General features: G+C 43.9%; 2 protein-coding genes across 2 annotated transcripts in view; one reads left to right on the top strand and one right to left on the bottom strand.

Moving 5' to 3' along the window:
* LOC126210483 (mucin-12) overlaps positions 1-21,806 on the top strand; it is a 388,877-nt gene that overhangs the window by 178,692 nt on the left and 188,379 nt on the right. The window lies entirely within an intron of this gene.
* Positions 1-21,806, bottom strand: part of LOC126209854 (uncharacterized) — a 75,674-nt gene that overhangs the window by 36,366 nt on the left and 17,502 nt on the right. The window contains exon 2 of the mRNA XM_049938981.1: positions 4,516-4,761. Coding sequence (XP_049794938.1) covers positions 4,516-4,761 — 246 coding nt within the window. The remainder of the gene's footprint in view (positions 1-4,515; positions 4,762-21,806) is intronic.

A 21,806-nucleotide genomic window follows, 5' to 3' on the forward strand; every position in this document is an offset into this window, starting at 1 on the left:
TGCGATATGGTCCCGTACACAAACAGTGATCCAATACTGTCAAATGTTTTTTATTCCAGTCTCTGATCACAAATGAATTCTTTAGACGATGACCGGTTTCAGTCCGTAATGACCACCCTCAGATCTTTTTTACGCCATAATGGCGTCGTCAAAACATAAATGCTATGCTGATTATATATTGTCCAGGTTATGTATGATGTAAGTTCCCATCTACACATTACTAACAAATGAGAGTAGTGGGTTAGTAAAATGTACAATATCGAGAGGCAAACAGAATCATTTTACTACTCCCGTCTAAGAAGAGAGACCGCTTCTGATGTGTTAGTTAGCGCTGTAATGCAAATAATAGGGAAACTAAGTTTATACAAAATTCTTACGAGAAAAAGTGGTGCTTCAATGGGTGTCTGCTATTGCTGGAGATAATCGTTGCGTCATTTGTGGGAGAGAGAGAGAGAGAGAGAGAGAGAGAGAGAGAGAGAAGGCCCAAGTCTGTGCTAGTTACATACATTCTACACCTTTGACCCAGCGTTACGTGTCTGCCGAGGCTTTTTTTTTTTAATACGTGCCTGTACCAGCTGCGACACACTCTCTTATCTTATCGTTTCTGATAAGGGGCAGCCGCGACCTCCGTACCGTGATGCCAGTACCCTCCCGTCCCCTCCGTCCGAAATAACCCTCGTGGGACGGCTCAACGTGCATTGAGCAGCAGACAGTTTGCACGACGAACTGAACTTTTCTCTATTCTCGACCCCCACCCCCACCACACCCCACCCCTCCCAACGATCATACATGGCATCTTAAGTATCTATTCGGGTGTGCGCGCGCAATTATTCTGAGAGTAGTTCGCGGCTGGGAGGTGACGGGGGAATTGTTTTGAACTTTAACGCGGCTCCTATAAATCGTTCCATCCAAATGGTTGGAATATTGTTTGAGATAATCTCAGGCCGGTCAGCCACCAGAAGGCGCTTTTCTCAGTGGTGGTCGTCAAATGTAAAATTCCTGCTAGTTGTAGCACACAAATCTCTTCCGTCAGCAGCTGGTGGCGTTGGTTTGCTTCACTTTCACCAAATACTTGCCAGTAATCACCTAATTTCGTAAAGATTGCTATGCATAAAACAGCTTCAGACTTGTGTCTAATTTGCAAGTGAGCTAGTGTGTTAAACATTTGACGGTAAGAATGCAAGCGCGAGAAAATTTAGAAAAAATTTAAATCTGATTAAAAGGCGATAAATGCTCCCGTAATCAAAAATTAGAAAATTAGATGGGTATGGTCTGAGTAGTTTGTGCTGTATCTTAAGCCTAAGTTAGCTTACCAGTGTTCATGACGTCATGTCTCCTGACGTGTGTGTCGTAAAATGATGTAACTCTGGAGGTACATTCAGTGGTATACCTGGATACCCTCCATAAAATGTGTTCCGAGTAGAGACTGTGGTAAAGAAATAATAAATTAAATCGGACACCTGATGCGGTCCTTTGACTGCATGAATAGCGAAAATTTGGTAAGCGATAAACTGCTTTTCCTTACACTATTTTGTTGGGGGTGTCAGCGACACAGTTTCCTCAGTGTTTGGAATTTTGTGAAAGTTCGTTAGAAGTCGCTTAGTGCTCTCATTCTCAAAGACTGGATGAATATAGTCTGGGTAATTAAGATACTTTAATATTAATAGTGTTTCTAATTGTAATGTTTTTACTATGTCAGACCTTTACTGTAAGATTATACCTGTTGTTAAGTAGATTGACGCCATTTAAAAAGTTTTGAATTAGGTCAGTAATTGCGTTCATGATCAATTATTGTTGTTCCTGGAAGCAGTTAATAGGCAACTTTTAACTGAAATATTCTGCAATGAATATTTCAAGGCCCCACTGTGCCGTAAGTGGTCTGTTGTGAACAGAGGACAATTAGAAAGGCGTCTCTGAGGCCACTTCGGTGGTAAATTTACTGACCTTTGTTTATGACAACTTCCTTGGAGTTAGGTCACAAACATGTCTGACTAAACCATGTAGCTACAAGACAATTTAATTCATGAACAGCAACCAGTTACTGTTTCCCGATATTTTAACCTGCTACAAGAAATTTTCCATAACTGTTTGTTCACAATGAAATGCAGCTTATTGCGTCAGCATGGGCTCTAATTGCAGCAGGTCGTTGTTCAGTGCTCCAAATTTTGTCAATTAAGTCGTCTGTCCACCAATAGTGGCCAAAATAGCAGTTACTATTTACATTCTTTAAGTCAGTGCTGTATCCTTTCTGAAAATGCGTTATGAAAAAGTCCATAATGTACAAAACTATCTGCGAAAGGTAATGTTGGTTCCTTTTCCGAACGCACCGTGGAATTAAACGCTGCACAAATCTTCACTGTTTTTCTTCACATATACTGGAACGTGTAATCAGTACGGTTACGGCTAACAAATACTGTAGATGTGCAACAATGAATACGTAATGTTCGAACTGTGCCCTTACAAACCACAATACACTTCAACTTTCCAGAATCATAATGGCGTCCAGTTGAAGGTTCAAAATGTCGCGCCTGCAGCGCCATCGTGGAGTATTTTGGCAAGGTCTTTGGAACGGGATTTGCCGTTTAGTGATACATAATGTTGTTGTAACGCGGCATTGCTCAGGAATCCCGGGGTACTATCTATTAATATCACCTTTATTGTGTGTGTGTGTGTGTGGGGGGGGGGGGGGGGGTGATAAATTCAAGGAGCGGTGACTAGTTACTGCGATAAATAACTAAAATGTTGCAGTGTACGAAAGCATCCATTGTAAAACATTCTGCATCTTAGAGTAATGAAGTAAGTTACATAACGAGGAAAGTGATTGCTTAATGCAGTAGTTAAATACGATAATTCCGCCTGGAAACCGTTGATACTTTTTTTTCCAAAATCTGTATACTCACTGGCACAATTGCTCAAAATTTCAGCAAATATTGCTCTTTTCGGCCGTCATCGGTCACATTCAGTTCAACCAGAAAAATCAGTAAATCATTCGTGATTTTCGTAAGTGATTTCGCTGCCTGTCGTGCAAGATCTGAATACGTCTGATGACATGATAGGTATTTTTGTTTAGTTATGCCAATGAATAAAAATTGGTCTTCAAATTATCAATCGAATACTGGTCTCTATTACGAGAGAGATGTCGTTCGTACTAAAATCGTGAATGATACATATACCCAGTCAGAAAATGTTATGTGCTGACAGACTTATTGTATCCGAAGTGGACGATGTATTTTGTCTCCAAACGCGTTGCTACAGAAATTATTATAGAACAGTTATACACAGCTCCATCCAAAAAGTTCAGAGATTTTTATTCCTGGCGTATAAGCGACGTGAGCCCAGTAACTACAGTAGCAGCTAACTTCTGTAAACAGTAGAGGTACATTCGACCCATCAGTTGTGGGCAGGCAGTGTTAAGTAATGGACGTGCGACAGTGGTGTCACAAATCCCAATGGAATAACATCTCGAAATCTACAGAATGCTTTGAAGAGAAGAAAAGTCTGTGCAGAATCGCACACCTTGACTCCCGAACGAGCACAACGATCCATGAACACATGTCGCGACTTGTTTGAAGTGAAACTCGTGGACAGTTCCTTTCTGGAAAGAATTATCACGGATGACAAGACTTAGCGCTATCGAAACCAAGTTACAATAAAATGACAAACTGCAGAAATTCACATGAAGGGTCAATGCCTCGACATAATTGACAAAGCAATGTGACGCGCGAGTTGAATAACGTGCCAGAGAAGTTTTCTGGTAGTTTCACATAACGTGTCTTACTGCTCTGTGCGTTATACTCAAGAGGGAACACCTGAAAGAATTACCACCACCAGCACTACTACACCTTACCTGTTCTACTTTTTATTAATCCGGTCTCGAATCTTTGACGACGGGGCATAATGAACTGATGGGAGTGCGAACTAAATGCTCTGTCATAGCCTCGTCGTTTATAAATACGTAAATCTAAGACCCGTCTACAATAGTCACTGCCCTTGTTGTGCTTGAAGAATGTTTAAAAAGACAAATGTCAGTACGTCCCTATAATATACGAGGTTTGCCACAAATCCGACAAACTTTCAAAGGTGGTAGCAGGGACCAAAACAAGAAAAAGCCTAGTAAAATGGGCTGTGAAGTGCGTATCTTACGAACTAGTACTTGTTCATCGTCGCTACCATGAAATCCCTTGTACTTCAACAAGTGGTCATAGCTCTTAAGGCATGCAGATTTAGAGCCCATATTTACTAAGCTTTTTCTCTTGTTTTGGTGCATATCACCCATTCACCTTGTGAATGCCTCGTGCCCTTTAAAACTCTGTAGATACTTATCGGAATTGTTAAGGGAAACTTTACAGCCATCACAACATAAAATGCAGTCGGAGAACAGTTTTGTTGCACTGTAACCTAAATTCGGCGGCGACAGTAAGAGGCTACGCGATTAAAAGCAACGCTGCAGTCCTCAAAATATTGGAAGTCCGTGTAGCTACGAGACAAAACACTCATCTGATGAGCTGTTAAGACCATGGCGGCAGGAGGCGGCGGGCCCGCTTGTCCGTTGTTGTCGTCGTCGTCGTGGCGGTCAGGCAGCGACTGAGGCTGTGCGACTGGCTGGCGTGGAGGGGGACAGCCGGCCCGCTGTCGGGGCCGCGTGGTGGGGGGTAGGGCGCGGCGCATGCGCAGTGCGGCCTGGCAGGTGCTTGTCCGTGCCGTCTCTGCCGGGCCGCGTTGCTCGCGATCCTGGCTGACCCACTTCGAAAGGCTGCCCACCTGCAACCAAGCAACCGTAACTCTAGGAATACCGACGCGTTTTCAGTAACATGTATCACCAAGGGGGCGAGGGGATACTTTCTGCCCACACTAAAAAGAAAGTCAACGAAGCTTAAGGCCTATGTAAACGGTCAAATTTGTTTGATTTGCTCCTATACACGTGTTTGTCAAACACGTGCCGACGAAGTTTGCCTAATCTAGCCTTGAAGCAGTTGTCACGCCGTGCGTAATCGTGTCGCATACCATTTTGACACCAGACAACGCATTTCTCGCAGTGACTTCAGCGCCGTGCGTAAAGAAGAAAAAGAAAGCAACACTTTGCTCCAGAGAATGGTTGTAATTGAGAGGTAAATACACCCACGAAAATCTGCCAAAGGAAATATTACAATCATAACCTGATGACTGCATTAAGTTTTTCCGAATAGACAGCCAGGCTTTAAACTTAGTTCATATTCGTACTGAAAAAGGAAGTCCCACTCAACCGAAAATGCATTCTCTTCTACGTGGTCCTCTTCTGAAAGTTCATTAACGTTCTATAGCGTGTGACCATATACATCGTGCAAGGAATAACCGGAGGGTTTAGATGTTTTCGTTGTAATGCACTCCCACTTGTATTGTGTTAGTAAAATACTGATTTTCTTCTTAACCTCCTCCTGCATAATATATGAGTGGTAAAGGCACACCGCCATTTTGGTAATTGCCAAAGTTCTTTCCCTTTCATCCGTGGGCATGATTTCCAGAACTGTTGAAACTCACGATACAGTGAGGTAAACTGTAATAAAAACTGATGCATGGCAAAACACTGACACAAACAACGCCCGAAATCTTGTCATACAGTGCGTCAGACAGACACTCTCAAGCATTTCAAACACAGCCTATGTTTGGCAAATGTTTCAACCAAAGCAGCAAACTGATATAATTTGACAAACTAGTGAAGTTTTTTTTTTATCGTTTTCAGAGGCCATTAGACGACAAATAGGTACAGATCGCGCACGCCCCTGTCTGTGCCTGTTACAATTCGCGAAACCAACATTTAAGTCACTTGACGGAGAGCGGAAAGCCGAGTTTGTCATTAGGCACTATGCGAAGTTGATCCCTAAGTTACAGTTCTTGCCATTTATAACTGTAGTCAAATATACATTTTTAACAGCTGAATCCTTTGTTGTATTGGTATTACACATGCAATAGTAAAGGTACGTAATTTTTTCGAAATTTTCAGTATTAATTCGATGGTTATCGTTTTTATGTTTGGCCTGAAAGATTAAGGAACAGTCTGACAGTTCTTCATTGAATTACTGTTTTCGTTGCGCTGAGCCAGATAGTTCCCCGTTTCCATAGTATAAAAGATGGCAGGAAGCATTTAGTTTTCTGATGTCACAACAATACATGGGGAATGTTTTATTGTGCTTTTATAAGGACATCAGTTTCTATCCAAAATGTCCGATTTTTATACAAAAGCACTCCGTCTTCAGGCCACAAGTGGCCCATGGGGACCGTCCGACCGCCGTTTCATCCTCAGTTGAGGATGCGGATAGAAGGGGCTTGTGGTCAGCACACCGCTCTCCCGGTCGTTATGATGATTTTCTTTGACCGGAGCCGCTACTATTCGGTCGAGTAGCTCCTCAATTGGCATCACGAGGCTGAGTGCACCCCGAAAAATGGCAACAGCGCATGTGCAGCTGGATGGTCACCCATCCAAGTGGCGGCACGCCCGACAGCGCTTAACTTCGGTGATCTCACGGGAACCGGTGTATCCACTGCGGCAAGGCCGTTGCCTGATTTTTATACAAAATAACCGTTTATGTTTTGCGTTCTTTTTCATTAATCCTGTACAAATACCGAAACTATTTAGATGAGAGAAACATATACAAGGTGTAACTACATTTGCTTCACAGACTTTGAAGGTTTATAGTGGAGTCCAAGACGGTTAAGTTTACCGCAGGATCTCGTGTCCGGAAACGTATCGTTTTCCCGCTACACGCAAAATACAACACTTGTTACTCTCGACTCTTACTGCTTGGGGGTCCATGTACAAGTAGGGCCCCAAGAAAAGAACACCGACTTCAACACAGGTGCGGTACCTCCGTACGAAGTGAAGCGCTGTCGGGCTTGGCTAACATTTGGGTGGGCGACCGTCCGGGTCTGCAGAACGCTGTTGACAAGCGGGATGCTTGAAGGCCAGTTGAGAAGCTACTTGATTGAAGAGTAGCGGCTCCGGTGATGAATACGGACAACAGACAGGAGAGCGGTGTATTGACCACGTGCCCCTCCATATCAGCGTCCAGTGACGGCTGATGACGACACGGCGGTCGGTCGGTACCGTTGGGGACATTCCGAGGACAATTCGGAGGGAGAGGGCTTAGACTGAGAGGTTACGTTATAATACTGAGCGCATAAAACGCGTTTGAAACGTATTGCGCTGCCTGGAAGTACTGATCCGTCTGTGTCTGGTACTGACAATATCCTTGCCAACTTCTTTTCGCTGTTTGTTGTGGTTGCGTTGACAATGAGTTCAAAGTATGGCGAAAGAGTGTTCTCAAATTGCACTTAAAGTGTGAGCTGTTGCTTACAAAATACAGGGAACGATGCCCCCCAGTCATAAAATGGTTCAAATGGCTCTGAGCACTATGCGACTTAACTTCTGAGGTCATCAGTCTCCTAGAACTTAGAACTAATTAAACCTAACTACCCTAAGGACATCACACACATCCATGTCCGAGGCAGGATTCGAACCTGCGACCGTAGCGGTCGCTCGCTTCCAGACTGTATAATGACTTTCCTGGAGACTAGAAATCTACTCTGTAGGAATCAGCATGGGTTTCGAAAAAGACGGTCGTGTGAAACCCAGCTCGCGCTATTCGTCCACGAGTGAGGGCCATAGACACGGGTTTACAGGTAGATGCCGTGTTTCTTGACTTCCGCAAGGCGTTTGATACAGTTCCCCACATTCGTTTAATCAACAAAGTAATAGCATATGGACTATCAGACCAATGGTGTGATTGGATTGAAGAGTTCCTAGATAACAGAACGCAGCATGTCATTCTCAATGGAAAGAAGTCTTCCGAAGTAAGAGTGATTTCAGGTGTGCCACAGGGGAGTGTGATGGGACCGTTGCTGTTCACAATATACATAAATGACCTTGCCGATGACATCGGAAGTTCACTGAGGCTTTTTGCAGATGATGCTGTGGTGTATCGAGAGGTTGTAACAATGGAAAATTGTACTGAAATGCAGGAGGATCTGCAGCGAATTGACGCATGGTGCAGGGAATGGCAATTGAATCTCAATGTAGACAAGTGTAATGTGCTGCGAAAACGAAGAAAGAAAGATCCCTTATCATTTAGCTACAATATCGCAGGTCAGCAACTGGAAGCAGTTAATTCCATAAATTATCTGGGAGTACGCATTAGGAGTGATTTAAAATGGAATGACCATATAAAATTAATCGTCGGTAAAGCAGATGCCAGACTGAGATTAATTGGAAAAATCTTCAGGAAATGCAACCCGAAAACAAAGGAAGTAGGTTACAGTACGCTTGTTCGACCACTGCTTGAATACTGCTCAGCAGTGTGGGGTCCGTACCAGATAGGGTTGATAGAAGAGATAGAGAAGATCCAACGGAGAGCAGCGCGCTTCGTTACAGGATCATTTAGTAATCGCGAAAGCGTTACGGAGATGATAGATAAACTCCAGTGGAAGACTCTGCAGGAGAGACGCTCAGTAGCTCGGTACGGGCTATTGTTGAAGTTTCGAGAACATACCTTCACCGAAGAGTCAAGCAGTATATTGCTCCCTCCTACGTATATCTCGCGAGGAGACCATGAGGATAAAATCAGAGAGATTAGAGCCCACACAGAAGCATACAGACAATCCTTCTTTCCACTAACAATACGAGACTGGAATAGAAGGGAGAAACGATAGAGGTACTCAGGGTAGCCTCCGCCACACAGCGTCAGGTGGCTTGCGGAGTATGGATGTAGATGTAGATGTAGACTGTAGCGCCCAGAACCGCACGGCCACTCCGACCGGCCCCCAGTCATAAGCAAGATATAAAAAAAAATTAAATTAATGGCTAATTATGAATAAAATTATGATTAGATATTGGGTGAATGTATGTGTTACTTACTCGAATATCATCTTTCACAATGCCTATTAGTGCATGGAACGTTATCATAACTATGTCTCAAGTACTTTGAAGTCAAACGTGGGAATTTAAAGTCTTCGAAAGAATTGCCAGTAACTGTATCGTAGCCGACTTGGTGGAAATGGCATCTCTCGTTTTAAGAGTTTCGTTTTCTGACTATGATAAAAAAGTTACAGTGATAAATAGAAAATGTAAATGTCGTGTGACTAGGGCTTCCAGTCGGGCAGACCGTTCGCCGGGTGCAAGTCTTTCGATTTGACTCCACTTCGGCGACTTCCGCGTCGATGGGGATGAAATGATGATGATTAGAACAACACAACACCCAGTCGCTGAGTGGAGAAAGTCTCCGAGCTAGCAGGGAATCGAATCCGGGCCCGCAGGATTGACATTCTGTCGCGCTGACCACTCAGCTACCGGGGGCGCACAGTTACTGTGATGTTCTAGTCTTAATCCTCTCAACAAACTTTCGTGAGCGAATCTTTGACTCTCTTCACACCGATTTTTCATTCTCGTTCCATTCTTTTTGCTTGCCACTCTGTACCAGAGTAAATAATGCACATTTTTATTGAGCTGTCTAGGGAGAACTTACTCACAAGGGAACCTCCCCATCGCACCCCCCTCAGATTTAATTATAAGTTGGCACAGTGGATAGGCCTTGAAAAACTGAACACAGATCAATCGAGAAAACAGGAAGAAGTTGTGTAGAACTATGAAAAAAATAAGCGAAATGTACAAACTGAGTAGTCCGTGCGGAACATAGGCAACACCAAGGAACCCGTGAAATGCGGAGCGCCGTGGTCCCGTGGTTAGCGTGAGCAGCTACGGAACGAAAGGTCACTGGTTCAATCCTCCCTCGAGTGAAATGTTTAACTTTTTATTTTCAGATAATTATCAAAGTTCATGCACTCAAACATGATCAACTTCGCTCTTCAAAATTCCAGGACATGTTCAGATTTACTTGGACACATGCAGGATTTGACGGTCTACACACGGAAAAATTTGAAAACGTTAAAAACGTATGTTTTGACAGAGCACAGCGAAAACTGTGCGACTGTGAAACTGTTGCATTCATTTGTTGCAGTTTATGTGACAAACTCTTATGTTTATATCACTTTTTTGGGAGTGATTATCACATCCACAAGAAAACATAAATCGGGCTAGGTAGAAGAATCTCTTTACCCATTCGCCAAGTGTACAAGTTAGATGGGTCGACAACATATTCCTGTCAGGTGACGCACATGCCGTCACCAGTGTCGTATAGAATATATCAGACGTGTTTTCCTGTGGAGGAATCGGCTGACCTATGACCTTGCGAGCAAATGTTTTCGGTGCCCATTGGAGAGGCACGTCCTTTCGTCTACTAATCGCACGGTTTTGCGGTGCGGTTGCAAAACACATACACTTATTACAGTGAACAGAGACGTCAATGAACGAACGGACGGATCATAACTTTGCGAAAATAAAAAAAGTAAACTTTTCACTCGAGGGAAGACTTGAACCAGGGACCTCTCATTCGGGAGCTGCTCACGCTAACCACGGGACCACGGCGCTCCTCAGCTCACTTTATCCGTAATGTTGCCAATCTTGCACATGGACTACTCAGTTCGTATATCTTGCTTATTTTTTTCATAGTTCCACATAACTTCTTCCTGTTTTCTCGATTGATCTGTGTTCAGTTTTTGAAGGCCTATCCACTGTGCCAACTTATAACAAAATCTGAGGGGGGTGCGATGGGGAGGTTCCCTTGTCAGTACTGCACAGTATTATTGTACAATAATAGTGACGGTCTAGGAGGCGCTTATCAGTCGTGCAACTTCGCTGGGAGTTGCCAACATTTAAAAAGTAGCAAACGGCCCCTTACTTTCCGAACAGGCCTCATATGATAAAGGTTCGGTTTGGGTATTCCATCCGCTCCTTCCCACTGTAATCTACAGTAAAATACTGAACAGCTGTTAGTTATACAGGCATGTTGTGTACCTCGCAGCTTGGCCGCCACTGCCTAGCTCTGGCCATGTCAGCACTCGATGCGTCACGGACCACTTTGGCGGTGTGCGGCGTGCGGAGTCTCCGTGTGTTTGATGGTGGTGGTGGTGGTCATGGCGCAGCTGTCACCCGCTGTGGTTAGTCATCTGGCGTTGAAAGCTTTGGTTCTTTTCCTTTATGCGTCAGGTCTTGGCCCTCAAGCCAAGAGTGTCCCTTACGGCGAAGTGTGACAGAGAGTAGCAGTGTTGGCAACCAAGGTGAAAATTGGAAGCGACATTAAGGGGAGATTTACTATCTTTGACCCAAAAAAAGCATGCTCTTCGAGAAATTTTTTCTCGGGATGTGTTATAGATAACAATGTCAAATTTGGTCAAAATGTTTATTGATACTTCCTCTACAAACTGGAATTTTTTCGACCGGAAATGTCGAAGAGCAAAGGCGGAAGTGCCGTCGGAACGAAACAAAATTTCTATGTAGACCTCCACGAGCGGTATGTCACAGGTCAGCCGGCTCGTCTGAAATCAAAATTGAGTTGACGTTAGCGAAGTATATAAGATTCTTTAGGAGTTATTTGTACCATATGAAACAAAATGGCGGCCATTTGAAAAAAAAGCGTTATTTTCATCGATTTTTCGACTTCGTCGGCCAAGTAAAAATATTTATAGTTGGTGGATCGGAATTAAAGTGATACAACTGCTAGAAAATTTAGTTAGCTTCGTCGGATACAAAGAATCATGCCAATCGGTTCATTAGATTTGAAGTTACCATACCGCGCGATAAAAAAAAAGTCATTTCGAGAAAAACGCGTTTGAAGTTTTGACTACAGATAAATGCAATATTATGCAACGTACGTTCAATCTCCTACTCCGGGTCCATAAACTAGTCCTTCCTCTTCCTCATAGAGGGCGTTCTGCTCGATCTGGGCCATCCTGCGCTGCTCCAGAGCCGCTCGTACGGCCGGTGACAAGCGGTTTTCGGCCGCTCGAATCCGGTGGTCGTCCGAATGCTTGGTGAACTGCGTCGAATAGAGTCCCAGGGTGACGTCCGTCGTTGTCATGATCTTCAGAATTGCCGAATACCCTTCGTTGAAGCTGCTCACTGCCAGTAAAGTAGCAATCTCCACAGTCTTCGCACCAGATTGCAAATGCTTGGGAGCTAACTTCCAAACACACGCGCTCAAACCTTCGTTCGAATTTTGTATGTTTCCTCTCAAGCACCGGTACAATAACTCGTCCTCCGAAAGAAAAAAACTGGTGCGTGAAAAAGGGCGATTTCAGGCAGATGCATTTTTTGTTTGATCGCGAATAATAAACATTTCCGTTCCGTATTCGGAAAAACCGTTTAGGGGCGGATTCTAAACACTTCTATGGATCCAAAAATGCAGTTTAAAAATCGATTTTTTGAACCAAACGATTGTAAACCTCCCCTTAGAGAAAGAAGGCACAGAAAGTTGAAGGTTTGCCAGTGACGTAGTAATTGTCAGACACAACAAATGACTTGGAACAGCAGCAGAACGGAATGGGTAAAAGCTTGAAAAGAAGTTGTGAAACGACTATGAACAAAAGTTAAACAATTTTTACGGAATGTAACCACACTAAGTCAGACGATAGCGAGCGAAGTAGACCAGAAAATGACTAAAAGCAGTGGCTAAGTTGTAGTATTAGGGCAGCAAAATAACTGACGATACCCAAAATAGAGAGAATATAAAACTGGCACACAATAGCAGGAGAAACGTTTGTCAAGGAGAGAAATTTAACATGGAATATAAACTTAGGTATTTTCTGAGAAGGTACCAGCCCTTCTTCCCTTCACACACGCATACACATAAGCGCGCACGGTTCTTTAAAGAACTCCCGTTTATTAAAGACCGTTTCATGCATCTCAGTTTGAATGAATATAGTCTGGATAATTTGCGCGAGCCGGCCGCGGTGGTCTAGCGGTTCTAGGCGCTCAGTCCGGAACCGCGCGACTGCTACGGTCGCAGGTTCGAATCCTGCCTCGGGCATGGATGTGTGTGATGTCCTTAGATTAGTTAGGTTTAAGTAGTTCTAAGTTCTAGGGGTCTTATGACCGCAGATGTTAAGTCCCATAGTGCTCACAGCGATTTGAATCTTTTTTTTTTTTTAATTTGCGCGCCGTGATTTACCCTGTCTCAAAACACAAACACGGTTTCATTCATTAAGATTTTTTTTTTTTTGGTCATCAGTCTACTGACTGGTTTGATGCGGCCCGCCACGAATTCCTTTCCTGTGCTAACCTCTTCATCTCAGAGTAGCACTTGCAACCTACGTCCTCAATTATTTGCTTGACGTATTCCAATCTCTGTCTTCCTCTACAGTTTTTGCCCTCTACAGCTCCCTCTAGTACCATGGAAGTCATTCCCTCATGTCTTAGCAGATGTCCTATCATCCTGTCCCTTCTCCTTATCAGTGTTTTCCACATATTCCTTTCCTCTCCGATTCTGCGTAGAACCTCTTCATTCCTTACCTTATCAGTCCACCTAATTTTCAACATTCGTCTATAGCACCACATCTCAAATGCTTCGATTCTCTTCTGTTCCGGTTTTCCCACAGTCCATGTTTCACTACCATACAATGCTGTACTCCAGACGTACATCCTCAGAAATTTCTTCCTCAAATTGAGGCCGGTATTTGATATTAGTAGACTTCTCTTGGCCAGAAATGCCTTTTTTGCCATAGCGAGTCTGCTTTTGATGTCCTCCTTGCTTCGTCCGTCATTGGTTATTTTACTGCCTAGGTAGCAGAATTCCTTAACTTCATTGACTTCGTGACCATCAATTCTGATGTTAAGTTTCTCGCTGTTCTCATTTCTACTTCTTCTCATTACCTTCGTCTTTCTCCGATTTACTCTCAAACCATACTGTGTACTCATTAGACTGTTCATTCCGTTCAGCAGATCATTTAATTCTTCTTCACTTTCACTCAGGATAGCAATGTCATCAGCGAATCGTATCATTGATATCCTTTTTTGTATTTTAATTCCACTCCTGAACCTTTCTTTTATTTCCATCATTGCTTCCTCGGTGTACAGATTGATGAGTAGGGGCGAAAGGCTACAGCCTTGTCTTACAACCTTCTTAATACGAGCACTTCGTTCTTGATCGTCCACTCTTATTATTCCCTCTTGGTTGTTGTACATATTGTATATGACCCGTCTCTCCCTATAGCTTACCCCTACTTTTTTTCAGAATCTCGAACAGCTTGCACCATTTTATATTTTCGCACGCTTTTTCCAGGTCGACAAATCCTATGAAAGTGTCTTGATTTTTCTTTAGCCTTGCTTCCATTATTAGCCGTAACGTCAGAATTGCCTCTCTCGTCCCTTTACTTTCCCTAAAGCCAAACTGATCGTCACGTAGCGCATTCTCAATTTTCTTTTCCATTCTTCTGTATATTATTCTTGTAAGCAGCTTCGATGTATGAGCTGTTAAGCTGATTGTGCGATAATTCTCGCACTTGTCAGCTCTTGCCGTCTTCGGAATTGTGTGGATGATGCTTTTCCGAAAGTCAGATGGTATGTCACCAGACTCATATATTCTACATACCAACGTGAATAGTCGTTTTGTTGCCACTTCCCCCAGTGATTATGACAGCATTTTAAATTTAGTCAGTAACACTACGAAATAGTGAAAATGAAATTTTTGTTGCCCCTGCAAGCTGCTAGATAGGCAGCCTGCAACTGGGAATGTGCCCCGGGTTAAGGCTCCCGTAAACGATCAAATATTTCCACACTTCTCTATGCTTGTCAAATAGTTGATCGTGTTTGTTGAGCATAGATCGCGTTTGACGTGTTTGCGGGAAATTTTGACTGACGGAAAGATGGCGAGCTAAGTTTGTCTCCACGTTTCTCCGTATATGTTTAGTAAAAAATTGTTTTATCACACTTTATCGCCCTCTGTCGTGAGTTTCCACAACTATGGAAACTACGACCAAGTATAAAAACAAAATACCCCTGACAATTACGAAAATCGTGGAGGTATCATATCTTTCCCAGCCATCTGTTACGCCAGAAGAGGTTACGAACAAAATCAGTATTTTACGCAAATAGTAACATACAAGCGGGAGTGAAACTAAGTAAAACAGATCCAAGTTCACTGGTTATTCTGCGGACGATGTGGCCTATATGTTCCCACACTGTGGTATTTTAATGCTGTTATAGTACCAAGTACAAGAAAATAAATTTTCGCATACTTGCGTCTTCTTTTTCAGTGTGACGGTGAAGTAACGCTAAACAAGTTATTAACCGTTTCACTCTCCATCCGCAGAACGTTGACGTAATCATGTAATTCTGTCACATTTCCATACCACGTTGTGAATTGCATATTTTTCTCTCATTTTAACTATTCCCTAGACCAGCGTCTTGTTTTCTTCTTTAAACACAAAGGCAGAGCCAATGTTAGAAATGTTTTATCTGCATTTGAAGCTATTCCCACTAGTGCCAAAATGCATCATACAAAAGCGTCTGCTTCAAAAGTAAGGTTTAATTGACAAGCTATCTAGGTACGTGTACTGGCTTGTTTGACACATCCGTGCCTACGTACATATTATTAGTGGAATGTTCACTGAAGCGCCAAACAAACTGGTATAGACATGCGTATTCAAATAGAGAGATACGTAAACAGGCAGAATAACGGTGCTGTGGTCGGCAATGCCTATATAAGACATCAAGTGTCTGGCGCAGCTGTTAGATTGCTTACTGCTGCTACAATGGCAGGTTATCAAGATTTAAGTGAGTCTGAACGTGCTGTTATAGTCGGCGCACGAGCTATGGGACACAGCATCTGCGAGATAGGCGATGAAGTGGGGATTTTCCCGTACGACCACATCACGAGTGTACCGTGAATATCAGGAATCCGGTAAAACATCGAATCTCCAACATCGCTGCCGCCGGAAAAAGATTCTGCAAGAACGGAACCAACGACGACTGAACAGAATCGTTCAATGTGACAGAAGTGCAACCCTTCCGCAGATTGCTGCCGATTCAAAAATGGTTCAAATGGCTCTGAGCACTATGAGACTCAACATCTTAGGTCATAAGTCCCCTAGAACTTAGAACTACTTAAACCTAACTAACCTAAGGACATTACACACACCCATGCCCGAGGCAGGATTCGAACCTGCGACCGTAGCAGTCCCGCGGTTCCGGACTGCAGCGCCAGAACCGCTAGACCACCGCGGCCGGCGCTGCAGATTCAATGCTGGGCCATAACTAGTGTCGGCGTACGAACCATTCAACGAAACATCATCGATACGGGCTTTCGGAGGGAAAGACCCTCTCATATACCCTTGATGACTGCAGGACACCAAGCTTTACGCCTCACCTGGGCCTGTGAACACCGACATTAGAGTGTTGATGACTGGAAACATCTAACCTGGTCGGGTGACTCACTTTTCGAATTGTATAGAGCGAATGGACGTGTACGGGTATGGAGACAACTTCATGAATCCATGGACCCTGCGTGTCAGCAAGGGAATGTTCAAGCTCGTGGTGGCTCTGAAATGTTGTTGGGCGTGTGCAGTTGGAGTGATATGGCTCCCCTGATACGTCTAGATACGACTGTGACAGGTGGCCCGTACTTAAGCATCCTGCCTGTTCACCTGCATTCATTCATGTCCATTGTGCATTCCGACGGACTTCGGCAGTTCCAGCAGGACAATGCGACACCCCCCGCGTCCAGAATTGCTACAGACTGGCTCCAGGAATGCTCTTCTGAGTTTAAACACTTTCGCTGGTCACCAATCTCCCCAGACATGAACATTACTGAGCATATCCGGGATGCCTTGCAACGTGCTGTTCAGAAGAGATCGCCACCCTCTCGTACTCTTACGGACTTACGGACAGCCCTGCACGATTCATGATGTCAGTTCCCTCCAGCACTACTTCAGACATTAGCAGTCCAAGCCCACGTCGTGTAGCGCCACTTCTGCGTGATCGGGTTGGCCATACAGAATAGTAGGCAGGTTTTAATACTTTTTGTGGGATCTAAAATTTAAAAACCTCTCTCAAAAAAAAAAAAAAAAAATGGCTCTGAGCACTATGGGACTCAACATCTTAGGTTATAAGTCCCTTAGAACTTAGAACTACTTAAACCTAACTAACCTAAGGACATCACACACACCCATGCCCGAGGCAGGATTCGAACCCGCGACCGTAGCAGTCCCGCGGTTCCCGACTGCAGCGCCAGAACCGCTAGACCACCACGGCCGACAAAACCTCTCACACACCGGCCTGATTTGGCTTCACTGATCAGGATAGTAAAAGGGAATTTTAATTCACAAAGCTGGCTTATCACATCCACACAGTTCCATACTGTTCTGTCCTGATTAAATTGAGTTTAACTTAAATTCCATAAGGCAGTGAAGCAATTTCGAAGTCTCGGTGCGACGAAAATTGTCAGTCGATCTCCTGAAAATATTTGTAATAATTATTAACTTTCGGCGATCACATGGGGGAAGACCGGAGATCTGCTGGTAAGACCGTGCTAGCCTATTTATTGAAAGTAATCAGCTGGATACCTTGAGCATACAAAACGGCAGGTTCGTCCAGTGTAAATCAGACGTTCCCCACTGATCCCGTGCAACACAGCGTAGTAAGCAGACACTGTCAATAATAATCAGTTAAATAATACGCGAACACACGTACTTTATGTGATTCTTGAGTTTCTCCCTCTGAGCAGCCATAGCGTACGGATCTCCGTTCCGGCACGTTCACAGGACCGGCAGCACACCCGTGGATATTTTGATTAACACTTACTTTAGTTTAGTTCATGTATTAAATTCCTTCTCATACAGAATCTCATGAAGATGGCGACTAGCTCAACAATACATACATATACATCTTCGTTCTTTCACGGCTAATCGGCAAGATCTCCTTCATTCTTTTCATAAGAGAAAACATAGATAGCAGAGAAGCTATTCCATGGAGTAAATGGACGCTCCAAGGAATAATAGGGCTTGAAACTACTTTGTATTGATAATCATCGTATATTAGTTTAGGAATCGGTAAGATAAGAAGAGATATTTCGAGATATGTACTGAGTTATATAATTTATAAAATTTCTGAAAATATCGCGGAGAGACCGCTGCAAGAGACATTACAAGGTGTACCAGTTTCTTTGGCTCTTCAGTATGTGTGTGTCGGGTAGTTGACGTTTTTGGGTTTTGTTGTTGGCTGTTAGATGCATTTTATAACATACGACTGCCAACCTCGGACCGCACGAGTACTTCGCGAAGTCATCGGTCTCGCCGGATTATGGAAGGTTGGGAAAGGAAGTCGACCGTGCTCCTTCAAAGGAACCATTGCCTGAAGCGATTTAGGGAAATCACGGGAAACCTAAATCAGGAAGGCGGTGGCGGTACCCAGGTTTGAACCACTATCCTCCCGAATGCTCGTCCAGTGACGAGTATTTGGTTAGGGCCGCATGCGGACTGCAGTTTGACCTTGAAAGAATGTGAAACGTGGGCTACAAACAATTCAGACAAGATGAGAGAAGAAGCTTTTAAATTGTGTTGCTGCAGAGAAAGGTGAAGATTTTATGGGTGCATGGAGTAATTAATGAGGTGGTACTGAATAGAATTGGGGGAAGAAAAGACATTGATGGCACTGCTCCAGCAATAGCACTGATTAGTTGATAGAAGAAAATATAATGGAATAGTTTGTAGCCAATATTAACATTGATTTTTAAGTTGGAAAAGGCAGAATTCTTACAGATGATAGTAAAGTGGTGGAGATAATCAACGCGGGGAGAATAAACATTACTATAGGTATCCATGGAGAAGAAATTAAAACTTTGAGGTTTGCCGATGACATTGTAATTCTGTCAGAGACAGCAAAGGACTTGGAAGAGCAGTTGAATGGAATAGACAGTGTCTTGAAAGGAGGATATAAGATGAACATCAACAAAAGCAAAACAAGGATAATGGAATGTAGTCGAATTAAGTCGGGTGATACTGCGGGAATTAGATTAGGAAATGCGACACTTACGGTAGTAAAGGAGTTTTGCTATTTGGGGAGCAAAATTAGTGATGTTCGAAGTAAAGAGGATATAAAATGTAGACTGGCTATGGCAGGGAAAGCGTTTCTGAAGAAGAGAAATTTGTTAACATCGAGTATAGATTTAATTGTCAAGAAGTCGTTTCTAAAACTATTTGTATGGATTGTAACAATGTATGGAAGTGAAACATGGATGATAAATAGTTTGGATAAGAAGAGAATAGAAGCTTTTGAAATGTGGTGCTACAGAAGAATGCTGAAGACTAGATGGGTAGATCACATAACTAATGAGGAGGTATTGAATAGAATTGGGGAGAAGAGAAGTTTGTGGCACAGCTTGACTAGAAGAAGGGATCAGTTGGTAGGACATGTTCTGAGGCATCAAGGGATCTCAAATTTAGTATTGGAGGGAAGCGTGGAGGGTAAAAGTCGTAGAGGGAGACCAAGAGATGAATACACTAAGCAGATTCAGAAGGATGTAGGTTGCAGTAGGTACTGTGAGATGAACAAGCTTGTACAGGATAGAGTAGCATGGAGAGCTGCATCAAACCAGTCTCAGGACTGAAGACCACCACCACCACCACAACAACAACAACAACAACAACAACAATGTGTTTGCAAAAGGCGATTCGAATCCCCACTCCCAACCTCGTCCCCCCTCTGACCAAGCACAAGTGTGTGTGTGTGTGTGTGTGTGTGTGTGTGTGTGTGTGTGTGTGTGTTTTGTCTGGCAGGCTTTGATTTGCTTTTTTGTTTTTTCTAAACGGCGCAGTGCCCGACCTCACTTTGCGAACAGATGATTGTGTATACAGTGGCCAGTCGCTATCGATGCGCCCAGCGCCGCGGCAGCATTCGCCATCAGCTGTTTGCAGACAGACGGGCTTTGATGCGCCGCACACCGCTCTGGTCCGGCGATTTCTGTGTTATCAGCACACACGCTCTGTGCCGCAGCGTACACGCTGCGTGGAAACCACTGCCCTGCGGTCCGCGGATCTGCTCCCACCTACCCGTAAAATCGCTCGCTGCACAGAATAGCTGAGGCGGTACCCCTGCCGCCGTGATAGCAACAGAGGAATGCGTGACACATTAAGCGGGGCCTGTCTAATCGTTTTACTACCTGCTCGCACGCGGCACTACTGAGGTGGACTAAAAGTTCTGTCCACATTGCGCCGCGGACCAGCGTGAAAGACCCGTTTCGCATGGAAAAACCCCCAGAGGATTGCCCATTTATTTTCGGTTAACTTCTATAGCTTGAGCCTTGTCCCGTAGTTACGCAGGGTCAGCCATCGTTAATCGGATTTGGCATGTTAATGTTTATGGGGCGGCCGGATGCCCTCCTGCCGCCACCCCATACCCCCCGGGACGGAATTATAGTTCAATTCTTTTATCTTGGCGGCTCGCGCATGCCCGCCCAGACTCGGGCGTTGTCAGTTGCACGCGCCAAGAGAAGCAGCGCCATAGTATAGTATAGTTCGCAAACTTACGTTTAGAGGGGAGCGCGCAGTTTATGAAGTAAAGCTACCACGGCCGCATTAACCCTTTCGCTGCTTCTGAGAAGCGCTCCCCGCATTCCGCGCTGTGCGCGATTTTGTCATCACTGCACTGCTCACCTGTGCAAACACGTGGTGTTCCGACTGCTTCGACACACTTATCATTCGATTTCACAAAAAGTATTTGGCCCAAAACTTTGATTTTTACACGTCTTCTTGACTGATTCCTTCCCCCCTTAAATGACTTAATTTTGTTTCGATGTTCAACGCAGTTATTGTACAGCATTAAATATAGTAAACCATTGCACGAAATATTGAAGAGTTTGCAGAGGTAAAAGTCCACAGCGTATACTAGTTGCCACTAGAAATTTCAAAAAATTACATTCAAACGAAGAAAATTCATAAAGTAAGACACTTCGAAATTGTTTTTAAATAAAGAAAATATTGAGCACCAAACACCATAACCTTTTTTTTGCATTTTTTGTTCGTTATCATCGTTGTGTTTTTGGTCGTTGCGGACGTCGCAAGACGTCCTGTTTCAGTTCGGTGGTTGATCCTTCCACTCAGTTTTTTTTATTACATAACCATTAGGATAAAACAACTCGTCAGTTATCATACTTCCTGAAGTAGTTTGAAAAGTCACGCAAAATACCTACAAACACTGTTGGTATGACTATGAATTACTCACGTTTCGTTGAAGTACAATAGGAAATAAACAATTATCGCTGTTCTTTATTGCGAAAAAGCGTTTAGTGAGAATGAATTTCCTTGCTATCGCCTGAATGAGGAGGCTTATTGTTTGTTTGGTTTAGTTAATTAATAGAATATGAAGCAGTTGGTATAAAGAATGCTTTTTCCAAACTTTCTTTTATAGAAAGTCTGCTATCAAGACACTACTTTTGTTCAATTACTTTATTTATGACTGAACGTTTCTAAAACTGAAGACACTCGTCCGTGCTCTGCACTGCAGTCGAGCTGTGGCAACGTCGTTCTCTGTTCATTGGCTGGCTGTGTTTTGTGATGTCACATGCGCAGAACGAAACTAAACTCGGTCGCCGTCGTAAATGACGCGCACTTTAGTGGACCCCAACTGTCCACGTCGAGTGTAATCCACGGAATAGTGCGAATGTGTTCAGATGTCTGCGAGCCGTGTAACTGAGGCGGAACGTGGGGACCAGCCCGGTATTCACCTAGCGGGATGTGGAAAACCGCCTAAAAACCGCATCCAGGCTGGCCGGCACACCGGCCCTCGTCGTTAATCCGCCGGGCGGATTCGATTCGGGGCCGGTGCGCCTACCCGAGTCCAGGAAGGAGCGCGTTAGCGCTGTCGGCTACCCTGGAGGGTTTATTTTCGATTAACTTTCCGTGTCATTTTGCTAGAAACAATGCTATGCCATTTCTGCCGGACCTAGAGT

The sequence above is a fragment of the Schistocerca nitens genome, chromosome 10, assembly GCF_023898315.1.
Source record: "Schistocerca nitens isolate TAMUIC-IGC-003100 chromosome 10, iqSchNite1.1, whole genome shotgun sequence".
Classification (NCBI taxonomy): Eukaryota; Metazoa; Arthropoda; class Insecta; order Orthoptera; family Acrididae; genus Schistocerca; species Schistocerca nitens.